The sequence below is a fragment of the Diceros bicornis genome, chromosome 15 (genome assembly GCF_020826845.1).
Source record: "Diceros bicornis minor isolate mBicDic1 chromosome 15, mDicBic1.mat.cur, whole genome shotgun sequence".
Taxonomy (NCBI): Eukaryota; Metazoa; Chordata; class Mammalia; order Perissodactyla; family Rhinocerotidae; genus Diceros; species Diceros bicornis.
In genome coordinates this window covers 30,792,228-30,804,767 of record NC_080754.1, presented here as the reverse complement: position 1 = coordinate 30,804,767, position 12,540 = coordinate 30,792,228, and the positions used below count along the sequence as shown (strand labels likewise).

Sequence of the window (12,540 nt, the reverse complement as noted above, 5' to 3'; positions counted from 1 at the left end):
GTGAACTTAACTACTACGCCACTGGGCCAGCCCCCAAAGTCGGTTATTTTTCTTGCCTCACTTTTAAAATATGAACCGACAACCAAGGATTTAAGGGAAGCAAGTGAGCAACAAAAAACAACAATAAAAGTCCCAGAGAAAACAGATATAGCTCAAGAAGTAAAAGGGAACCTTAAAAACTACAAAATTTTAAACTCTAGTATCCTAAGAAAAATCCAAAACAGACTGCATCCATAAAACAGGAATAAGGGTCTACAAAAAAGAACAACTAAAGAACAGGAATCACAGAAATTTAAAATACAATTGCAGAAATTAATATTTTAATTAGATTGTTGGAAGATAGAGTTGAGAATTCTCCAGAAAGTAGGAAAGAGTGATTAAAAAGACAAGAGAGAAGAGAAGATAAAAAAGATTAAAGGAGGGGCCGGCCCAGTGGCTCAGGTGGTTAAGTGCGTGCGCTCTGCTGCGGCGACCCAGGGTTCGCCGGTTAGGATCCCAGGCGCGCACTGACGCACTGCTTGGCAAGCCATGCTGTGGCGGCGTCCCATATAAAGTAGAGGAAGATGGGCATGGATGCTAGCCCAGGGCCAGTCTTCCTCAGCAAAAAAAAAAAAAAAAAAAGAGGAGGATTGGCAGATGTTAGCACAGGGCTGATCTCCTCACAATAAATAAATAAATAAAAATAAAATACTTAAAAAAAAAGATTAAAGGAGAGGAGAAAAAATTATCAAGGAAATAGTATAAGAGAATTTCACAAAACTTAAGGACACAAGTCTCCAGAGGACTCTGGATGTCTCCAGCAGTGTAAACGAAATAAAGAGCAATACATGGCACATTATATTGAAACCAGAACACAACAGACATACAGAAGATCCTAAAGGCTTCCAAAAAGAAAAAATGAGTCCTATAAACTATAACAACAAATTCTCACCAGTAATCTTGGTGGGAGAAGATAACTTGAATTTGGAATTCTATTCCCAGCTAAACTAGCAATCAAGTGTGTGATGAGAATAAAGAAAGAAAATTTCAGGCAAGGACACAGAAAAGAGGATGCCCTCTGTATCCCTCTCCTAAGAAGTCATCAAATGAGGGAGCAAACTAGAAAGAGGAAGACAAGGAATTTAGGAAACAGTGGAAGCAACCAAGGAAAGCCATGACAGTGGAAGCAACCAAGGAAAGCCATGAAGAGAAGATCCAGGAAACAGCTGGGGAGCAAGCCCAGAGTGGTTTCTAGAAATTCTACAAAAAGGAAAGAAGTGCTTGAAAGGAAATGCAATTACAATGTAATACTTGACACTGTACTAAATAATATTTACAAAGGAACAATGACATCAACTCCTTTTTATTCATTTCAACAATCACCAAAATTATAATTATGATAAGTACATAAAAGTCATCAATCTTGACAGAAACTGGAAGGTAGAAGGGAAAAGGAGTTCTTGGGACAAATAGGAGCACTGATATCAACCTACAGAGGAAGGTGTTAATAGAGACCATGTATTGGTCCGGCCCCGTGGCTTAGTGGTTAAGTGCGCACGCTCCGCTGCTGGCGGCCCGGGTTTGGAACTCCGGGCACACACCAACGCACTGCTTCTCCAGCCATGCTGAGGCTGCGTCCCACATACAGCAACTAGAAGGATGTGCAACTATGATATACAACTATCTACTGGGGCTTTGGGGGGAAATAAATAAATAAAATTATAAAAAAAAAAATAGAGACCATGCCTAGTGGATAGAACAAGAAATAAAGGTGAAATTTTAAGTTACAAATATAATCATTAGAAGAACTACATATGGTACTAGAACTCTGAAGTTGAATCATAGTTGACTATGTTCTAGGCCATAAAACAAGTCTCAAGAATATTCAAAGAATTGAAATCATACAGACCACAACTGAGTTAGAAATCAATAATAGAAAGGTTAAAAAATTGGAATAAAAAGCACACTTCTAAATAACTCAGTTCAAAGAAAAAATCACAAAGAAAGTGAGAAAATAACAGAGAAAATAACAGAACTGAACAATAACAGAGAATTAGCATTAACAGTAATACGGCAGCTTAACACAGGCACTGTTGCTAAAGCGGTACTTAGGGGAAATCTATATCCTTAAAAAGAAGAAAGAATGAAACTTAATGGACTAAGTATCCGACTTAAGAAGTCCTGAGGAAAAAAATAACTAAATAGACTCAAAGAAAATGGAGGAAATAATAGAGAGAGAAGCTGACAATGAATGAACTACAAAATGAAGACACGACAGAAAGGTGTAACAAAGCGCCAAGATTGTTCAGAGTAAAATTTAATAAAATAGAAAAAAATATCACAAGATTGATCATGAGAAAAGGAAGACTGATACAAACAACATTAGGGATGAAAAAAGGGACAACTACAGATACAGCAGAGATTTTAAAGCAAAATAGAAATTAAAATATTATGAAAAATGTTAGGCTAACGAACTTGAAAACTTAGAGACAAAATGAACAATTTCCTAAAAAATATATAATGTAACAAATGTGAGGAAATAGAAAATTGAATAGATCCATAACCATTGAAAAAAATTACATCAGTAGTTAGAAATAAACCACACATACGTATATATACTGTTGTAGCCAGGCTCCAAAACGGCCCCCAGCTATCCTGGCCTCCTGGTATTCACACTCAGTGAATAGGGTTGACCTTCATAAACCAGTAGGATTCAGTAGAAATGACGAAATGTGACTCCTGAGGCTAGACTGTAAAAGACATTGTGACTTCTATCCTGATATCTCTCTCTGAAGTCACTTGCTCTGGGGGATGTCAGCTGCCATGTCATGAGGACACTCAAGCAGCCCTATGAAGAAGCCTCCTGCCATCAGCCAGCAAAGAACTGCCAACAACCAGGAGAGAAGCAGATCCTCCAGCCCCTGTCATGATGACGATAGTCCCAGCCATCATTCCACTGATAACCCCATGAGAGCCTGAGCCAGAACCACCCAATTAAGCTGCTCTCAAATTTCTGCCCCTCAGAAACTGTGAGATAAAAAATTTTTTTGTTTTAAGCCACTAAGATTTGGGGTATTTGTTATGCAGCAGTAGATAACTAATACACATGCACAATGAAACCAGGCCAAGATCATTTTAGAAAGGAGTTCTAGAATACATTCAAGGAGGTGCCTGCCCAGTGGTGTAGTGGTTAAGTTCGCATGCTCTGCTTTGGCAACCCCGGGGTTCATGGGCTAGGATCCCGGGCGCGGACCTACGCACCGCTCATCATGCCATGCTGTGGCGGCGTCCTACATACAAAGTAGAGGAAGATGGGCACAGACATTAGCTCAGGGCCAATATTCCTCACCAAAAAACAAAAACAAAAAAAGAATACATTCAAGGAAAAGAGAATCCCATTTTTTACAAACTGTTCCAGAGAGATGGTCCCCACCCATTTTATGAGACTGTATAATTTAGATTATACAGTCAAAATCAAAGACATTATTTTTTAAAAATGTACAGGAAATATTAATGAACAGATAAAAGTTCTAAAGAAAATATTAGCAAACCAAATCTAACAATGTATTTTAAAATGCAGGACCAGGCTTGGTTTATTTCAAGAATGCAAGAATAAATTGACTTTTCAAAATCTATAAATTTTATTCACCACTTTAATACATTGAAGGAGAAAAACTATATGAGCATCTTAATAGATGAAAAAACATTTTGATAAAATTTAACATCTACTCATGGTTTAAAAAAAATACTTAGCAAACTAGGGCTAGAAATGTCACATTTATTGATGAAACATTAGAAGCATTTAATTTGCAATCAGGATGGTTTTAAGGATGCTCACCATCACTGTTTCTATTCGACATTGTATTGAGGTTTTAGCCAGTGCAGATAAGACTTTTTTAATAGAAAAATAAATAAATAAAAGGTATAAGAGTTTAATAGGAGGAAGCAACTTAGAATTACTGTCAGATATAATTGTGTAAAAATAAATTCCATTTCTATATATTGGTAATAAACAGTTAGAAAATGTAATTTTTTTAAAAGATATCATCTACAGTAGCAACAACAATTCAAAAAAGGAGGAGGATACCTAGGAATAAATCTAACACAATCTGTGCAAGATTTTTATGGAAAAAATTCTGAAAGACTGAAAGATTAGAAAAGACCTAAATAAATGGAAAGATGAACCATGTTTATGGACGAGTGAACCAGGTATTATAAAAAATGCAAATTATTGGGGCTGGCCTGGTGGCGTAGTGCTTAAGTTCACACGCTCCGCTTTGGCAGCCCGGGGTTCACAGGTTCAGATCCCAGGCATGGACCTACACACCACTCATCAAGCCACGCTGTGGCAGCGTCCCATATATGAAATAGAGGAAGATGGGCACAGATGTTAGCTCAGGGCCAATCTTTCTCAGCAAAAAGAGGAAGATTGGCAACAGATGTTAGCTCATGGCCAATCTCCCTCACCAAGAAAAAAAAAAAGAATGCAAATTCTCTCCCAATTTAGTTTACAAATTCACTGTGATTCCTATCAGAATCCCAGTAGGGTTTCTCAGTGGAGCTTGACATGCTGAACCTAAAATGGGCATAGAATTGCAAAGGGCCCAGAATAGATGAGACTTTCCCGGAGAAGAACAAGGTGGAGTGGTGACCCCATACCAAGAATCATTAAAGCTACAATAATGAAGACAGTGAGTATGATATAAGACTGGACAAACAGGCCAATGATTTAGGCTACAGAACCCAGAAACCAACCTATGCATATAAGGAAACTTGATAAATGACGGGGGTGGCTTTACAAAGCAGAAGGGAAAGGATGGACTACATAAACAGTGGTCTGGGACAACAGGCTATACATTTGGAAAAAATACAGTTGGTTCCCTACATCACACCGTATACAAAAATAAATTCCATGTGGATTAAAGACCTAAATGTGAGAAACAAAACTTACAACTTTTAGAAGAAAATATAGGAGACTATTTTTATGACTTGAAAGTAGGAAGAATTTCTTAAGATTTTTTTTAAAGCACAAACTATAAAGTTATAATGTTAAATTTGACTAGATTAAAATTAAAGCTTCTGTTCCACAAAAGACAGCATAGATAAACTGAAGTAAGAAGGCCCAAACTGAAAAAGGGTAGCTGCAAAGCAAATAATTTACAGAAGATTAGTGTCCAGGATATGTAAAGCATTCTCACAAATCAGTAGGAAAAAGAAAAGATGCCCCGTTATATATGGGTCAGTGTCTATGCACAGATAATTCTCAGAAGAAATCTGAATGTTCAATAAACATTTCAAAGTAAGTTCAACTTCACCAGTTGTCAGGGAAATAGAAGATAAAACAACAATGAGATACTATTTCATAACCAACAGATTGACAAAAATTAAAAATTCTGACATTATCCAGAGTTGGGGAGGATGTGGAATAACGAGAAATAAAAAGAAAAGAAAAAACACATTGTGATGGAGCATAAATGTCCATCAACAACAGAATAGATAAATTGTGGTACATTCATTCAATAGAATATTATTCAGCTATTAAAATGAATGAACTAGGGCCAGATGCTTCATACAGATAAATCTCAAAAATGTTAGCCTAGAAAAAAAAAGTTGAAGAATGCTATATAGAGAGTAGCATCATTTATATAAAATTTGAAAACAGACGAAGCATTACATCATCTTGTTCAGAGTTGTAGACGCATGTAGTAAGAGTATAAAAACACCAGGCATCGGGATGTAACACACCAACTTTAGTCGGTAGGTTACCTCTCAGGAGATGAGAGGAATGAGACTGGGGAAGAGAGACACAGGAGCCTTCAACTTTATCTGTCGTGTTTTACTCTGCTACAAAAATATCTGAAGCAAATAAAGCAAAGTATAAGATTTTACAAAGCTGGTTGAGGCCTTCAAAGTTGTTCTCCATACTTTTTTGAACATTAGAAGATAACGACCAGGGGTTCCGGGGAGATGTTTTAGTTGGAGGGGACACCAAAATGTAACCCCATGGGAGCATATTCTTTGTTTTTCCACTGCTCTATCTCTCCACTGAGTGCCTGGTACAGAGGAGATACTCAACAAGTACTTGCTGAATGAAGGGACATATGCAGAGGCACTGGGACATGTTAGGACATGGTGTGTTCTGAAAGAGCTAATCATCATAACAGCCTATTGGGCCCCATATGCACCAGCCACTGACTTAACTATTTGGTATCTCATTTCGTCCTTGCAACAATGGTAAGGAACATTATTATCTTCACTCTACAGGTGAGGAAACGGAGGCTTAGAGAGCAGAGCGATTAGGACTAGAGTTTACATTGCAGCAAAAAATATGAGGTAGTTGCAAAACGTGAAACAGTGGAAATAAATAAGACAAGGTCAAGCCAAGGAGCCTACAGTGCAGGAGGCACATAAATATATACACACTCTGGAGTGAAGGGTGAGCAGGACCAGAAGAGGGGATGGGAGGTGGGGGGTGGTGCCCAGTGCCTGGTAGCCTGAGAGGTGGGCACGCAGCAGGGAACTGTTTAGTCTGCCTGGGCAGTCAGGGAAGGCTTTACCAGGAGGAGACATTTGAACTTGGCCTTGAAGAAGCAGTGCACCTACAGATGCCAAGAACCCAGCGATCTGTGCTCCACCTCCAGTTGGTGTTGTTCGGAGGATCCATTGCTCTGGACTCAGAGCACAGAGCCTAACCACACAGGGCTGAGACCACCCACAGGGAAGACAAACTGGTTTGAATATAAGCTCCGATTTGAGAAAATTTGCTCTCACCTTTATATGCACAGAGAAAAAATCAACTCAAAGCTCTTCTCCAGCAATCATGACAGCAGTGATAATTACTCACCATTTAATAAGAGCTAACATTTATTGAGCATTTATTGTATACAAGGCTAAGTCATCATAAGCTTTATTGCCTCTAATTCTCACAACAACTCTATGAGGCAGGTACTATTTATCCCTTTCCAGGGATGAGAAAACCGAGGCTTAGAGAAGTCAAGTGTCTTGCCCAAAGTCCCATGCAGTTAGTAAGTGGTGGAGCTGGGATTTGAACCCACAGTTGTCAACTCTCCAGCCCATGTTTTAACCACTGCGTCTCACAAGCGCAAACATCCAGTTAAAGCAACGAGGGTTTTACTGCTCTCAATTGGAATAAATGAGAACGTGATCCCAGTATAATAAACTAGAAACCAAGCTGATCATTACATTCATGAGCACCTGTCACATGTGAGGTGTTCCATAAATACTTGTGAAATGAGGTAGCGTTTATTTCCAGGAAATGAAAACCAACCCAGTGTCAAAATGACATACTTCACCCATGTAGGAAGCAAGCAGAAACTCAGAGACTACGCAAACGCGCAGAGCAGGTCTTCACAGGCACACACACCAGGACTCTCAGAGTCAGTGGCCCCTCCCTGCCCCACACTCAGACCTCCAGGGGAGCTCCCAGTCCTCCCCCCAGTCTCTGTTCCCCCTGCCCTCCTGATGGCCCTCCTCCTGCTCCCTGGCACTCAGCCCAGACCCCAGGCTGCAATGGCTACTGTCACTGGGTGCTGAGCTCCTGGGGGAAGCTGTGTGTTCTTGATCTCTCAGCCTGTCACAGAGTGGGCTGACTCTGAAAATATGCACCCGATGAATGGAGTCCAGCGCTCTCCCCAGTAGCCCGCAGATCAGAGATACATAAAGGGAGAAAAAAAACAGGACATGGGAAAGAACTGGAAGAGTTCTGCTTTTCAAACAAAAGTAGATAAAGAGAACCATCCATCCTTTCCCCCAGGAAAAGCCACCATCGCTTAGATAGCGTGTTCGTTGTATTCATTCATCTCACAAACATGTACCAGACACCTACAATGTGCAGGAGACAGGCCCTGGCCTGGAGTTGGCTGGCTCATTTGCACCCTTCCTCAGTAAACACTGAAGAGCCCCCTGTCTCCACCAGGCACGGTGGGCACAGAATGGGCCAAACACAACCCGTGTCCCCAGGGGCACACAGTTGTGGGGCGGGGGGCAAAGCGGCAGTCACAACTGACAAATGTTAAGGTTCCTTCCGAGGAGAGGGAACTGGGAGGGGGAAGACCCAGAGATGGGATGGTAGAGGAGAGGGGAATGGCAGCAGCCCAGCCCATCTGGATTCTCCCCAGAGCCACATCTGACAACACACTTGTCACGTTTCAATTAATTGCAAGGTTTTCCCATTGACTCAAACAAGAGCTCTCTGATTAATTTTCGAAAGAGCCGGCCGAGTTTAATCATAGCAAACACAATGATCCCGGTTATTATGGCCTGAGTGGCTAAAAGCAGAAAATAAAGACCCCAGAACGGGCTATAGTCCTGACGCTTGCCCTCCGCCACCAGCTGGGCCCACGCCCAGGGTTCTGAGCTGCTAGGCACCAAGGCACGGCGGACGGAGGCCGCGAGCAGGGCCGGCTGGGTGGGGGCTTCGGGGGGGCTGTCCGCGGGAGAGTCGGGAGGCGGGCCCCGGGTGCTCGGGCACCCCAGGTCACCGTCCAGCAGGGCCCAGAGCGGCAGGCCGGCGCGCTGCCCCGGGCCGCGACACTGTGGGGGCTCCGCTCGGCCCACGAGGCCCGGGTGCTGCCGCAGCCATGCCAGGAAGGGCCGCAGGCCGCAATCGCAGCGCCAAGGATTGTGCCCCAGCAGGACCTCCGCCAGCCGCGGCAGAGCCTCAAATACGCCGCCAGGCAGGGTCTCCAACTGGTTGTGGTCGAGCTGGACCTCCTCTAGGCTGCTGAGGTCGCGGAAGAGCGCGCGGGGCAGGGCCCGCAGCCGGTTGTGGCGCAGCGACACTCGGCGCAGCCTGCGGAGGCCGCGCAGCAAGCCGTCGGGGAGCGAGGCCAGGCTGTTGGAGCGCAGGGCGAGCACCCGGAGCTCGCCGAGGCCCCGGAAGGCGCCCTCCGGGAGCGCGCTCAGACGCGGGCTCAGAGTCACTCCTAACACCTGCAGGCGGCTCAGGTTGCGGAAGGCGGCGGCGGGCAGGGTGCGCAGCCGGGTGCCGTTCAGCCACAGCTCCTGCAGGCCGGCCATCTCCCCGAAGAGCACCTCCGGGAGCTCTTCCAGAGGGTTCTCGAACAGGGTCAATACAGTCAAATTGTGCGAATGAAGAAAGAGAGCAGAGGGCAGGAACTCGAGGTGGTTTCTGGAAAGAGTCAAATAGCTCAGGTTTGGGAGCCGGTCGAAGGCACCAGGTGCGATTGAACGGATGTGATTTCTGTGGAGCTGCAGCTTCATCAGGGCGCGCAGGCTATTCAACAACCCCGAATCCAGAGAGACGAGCTGGTTCGAGTGGAGCAGAAGTTTCTCAAGCTTAGCCTGTGCCCCAAGCAATCTCTTGGGCAGGTGAGTCAAATTGTTTCCCGATAAATCCAATAATTTCAGGTTGCCCAGATTTGTGAAGAGGCTAGCAGGAAGGAAAGTGAGTTGATTTTGGTTCAAAAGGAGCTCCTGCAGATTAACCAGTTTCTGAAACATGTTTTGGTCAATGCCCTTTAGTTCATTGCGGTCCAAAAACAACTGTTCCAGGAGCACCATCTTATCCAATAGCGCGCGTGGAAGATGAGTGATCTTGTTGCGCGACAACCTCAGGGTTTTAAGATTTATCAGGTCGTTGAAGGTGCCGGGGGCAATGGCGGAAATGTGGCTTTCGGACAGCATCAGGCGCTGCAGGACGGTCATGCCGCTGAAACTGTCATTCTGCAAAGCACCGCGGCCCATTTGGAAGAGCTGGATGAGCGTGAGGTTGGTGGGCAGGCCGAGCGCGGCGATGCGCGCCACGTTGACCCCGGAGCACCGCGCGTCGTCCCGGAAGACACACTTGCAGGCTCGCGGGCAGGGGAACGCCTGGGTGCGCAGGAGCCCGAGCACGGCGCACAGCAGGGCGCTGCGCAGCATGTCCGAAAAGGCAACAGCGGGAGGTCTGTGGGCAACACACAAGGGCAAACGCTCATATTCGATCTCGCAACCCTGCAGAGGCATGTCTCTTTCGCCAGGATTATCGCTGACTTTGAATGTTATCCAGATACCACTGAGTCCCCCTCTTCTTAGGAGTGCACATTTTCCTGGGTGGTGAAAAGACATTCCTTCTACACTACGAGGTCTCAATTCTTTTATTTTACTTATTTTCTACCTTCAGTTTAAAGCATTGAAATAAAGCGTTTTCAAGCTAGAGAACACTCAATACTTTAAAATCTTTACATAGAGGGAGCTAATTAGAATAATTATTCTCACATTCAAGCTGCAGACATCACAGAGCAGTGCCCCTGTGAAAACAGCCCTGCTCTTGATGTTATAACTTACCCAGGAGTGGCTCTAACCAACAACCATGAAAGGAACAGCAAAGTCTGTTAAAACAGCAACCACCACCTGATCCCTTTGATCACCATCATGCTATAGCCACAGTACTGACTTACTCTACCAAACAATGAACACCCCAAAATAGGAAACACCCTGTGAGGCACGCTGAGAAAAGCAGGTCATACATACCGATCACTTCATGCCGTGCATTGTTCTCAGGGCTTTATTTAAATTAATTCATTTAATCCTTACAATAACCCTGTGAAGTAGGTACTATTATTATCCCGAGTTAAAAGAGGAAGAAACTAAGGCACAGAAAGGTTAAGTAACTTAGCCAAGGTCACAGAGCTAGAATTGGAGAGTAGTATTTCTGATTGAGCCATAAATAAGGAGCTATCATTTCGAAGATGCTTAATTAAAAATTAATACTACTGAAATACATAGTATTGCTAATCTGCTAAAACAGTGTTTCCCAAACCGTTTCTTGTACTACATTTTATTTCGTATGTACACACAGACTAACCGAGCCCTCCAGTTGCCAATATTAACTTTTAAAATATTTGGCCTTACCTGAAATGGTGCTGTGCCCCAAAGCAACTGAAAGGCTTAGAGCTTTGCCTATGATTCGGCACTTTCCAAAGGAAGAGGGAGGTATCTTTGCATCCTGAGGATAAAGACTTTATCAGAAAAAAAGTCATGGAAAGGACCTTATCTCAGAGGGCATATTCTGGCTTTTAATGACAAATATCTTCACTGAAAAAGAGATCATATATAACTTAAGTCCTACTGTCAAACTGGTAAGAGCAGGAGGGAGAGAAGCTTCTCCATAAATAGCACAATACCACTCTGTGATGCTGGAAAAGTTGAATGACACAGTTGGCTCAGGGCAGCAGCCCCGCCCCCAGATGGGCCACACTTCCTTTGGGTCTTCCTTTTCATGCCACAATGCCCCAGTTCTCTACTCCAGTATCCACCCCACCCCATGAATACCAAGGCTAAGAACATTCTCAAAGGCTCCACTCATTCTTTTTTCTTTTTAGGAATAACAAGGCTAAAAACATTCTCGAATATGTTCAACAATGGCATTACTGGGTTGAAGGGTGTTACATGTTTAAATTAACTTACGAATGTCAAACTGCTGTCCAAAATAGCTGTACTAATATATGATGCCACCTACCGTGTATGACAGTTCCTGTGACACACAGCTCTGCCCACATTGGAATTGATTTTTTAAATTGAACTTTTGCCATTCGTATGAAACAATTGTCTCAGTATGGTTTTAATTTTTCATTTTCCCATTTAATTATGAACTTGAGCATCTTTCCATATTTTTAAGAGCCACTTGTACTTCATCTGAGAAATTAGGTTCTTTTCTTTTGCTTATTTATCTACATGCAAAATGCTTATGTCTTTTAAAAAACTGCATTGTCAGCATTCTTTATATAATCTGGATACTAATCCTTCGCCAGTTAAAGGTGTTACAAAAAATCTTCAACTAGTTCGTGGTTTGCCTTTTCACCTTCCTTATGTCTTTTGATGGACAGACATTTTAATATAGGCAAAATTATCAATCTGTTTTTTGTGTCTATTAAAATAAATCCTCTCCTGCCAACTCAGAAAAATATTCCCTTATCATGCCTCAAGTTTTAGTTTTGCCCTTTGCATTTAGAAAGGTCTTTGAACTGACTTTTGTGTATGATGTGAGTCCAATTTTATTTTTTTCCATGAGGATAACCAGCTGTCCTAGCCCCATTTATATATATCAGTCCCTTCTTCCCTCAGAGCTACAGTGTCAGCACTGTCGTGAGCCAACATCTCATGAATGTGTGGGTCTTTTTCTGGGCTATTTGATAATCCCTACACCAACACCACACTGAAATAACCTTTTAATGTTTAAAGCCTGAAAATATCCAGTGTTTTATGAAGTGTGAAGAAATGGACCTTCTCATACTACACTGGTGGGAATATAAATTGGGGCAACTTTTTGGAGGAAAATTTAGTAATATCAACCAAATTTAAAATATACATATCCTTTGTCCAGCAGTTCCACTGCTAAAAATATACTCTATGGATATGGTCATTAAGACGTGCACAAAAACACTTATTGCACGATTGCTTGTAATAGGAAAAAAAAAATGAAAACCTAAATGACCATCAGCAGGGAAGTAATCGTTTAAATTATGGTACCCATGCAATGGGATGCCTCGCATGGCTTTAAAAAGAACCAAGTCGAGCTGCAAATGCTGACATAAATTC

The 12,540-nt window shown here is 42.8% G+C and overlaps 1 protein-coding gene across 1 annotated transcript; it reads right to left on the bottom strand.

Annotated features, from left to right (window-relative positions):
* Positions 1–7,737: 7,737 nt before the first annotated feature.
* Positions 7,738–12,540, bottom strand: GP5 (glycoprotein V platelet). Its single transcript, XM_058556098.1, has one exon. It carries the CDS (start codon positions 10,066–10,068, stop codon positions 8,152–8,154), a length of 1,917 nt encoding a protein of 638 aa, XP_058412081.1. The 5' UTR covers positions 10,069–12,540; the 3' UTR covers positions 7,738–8,151.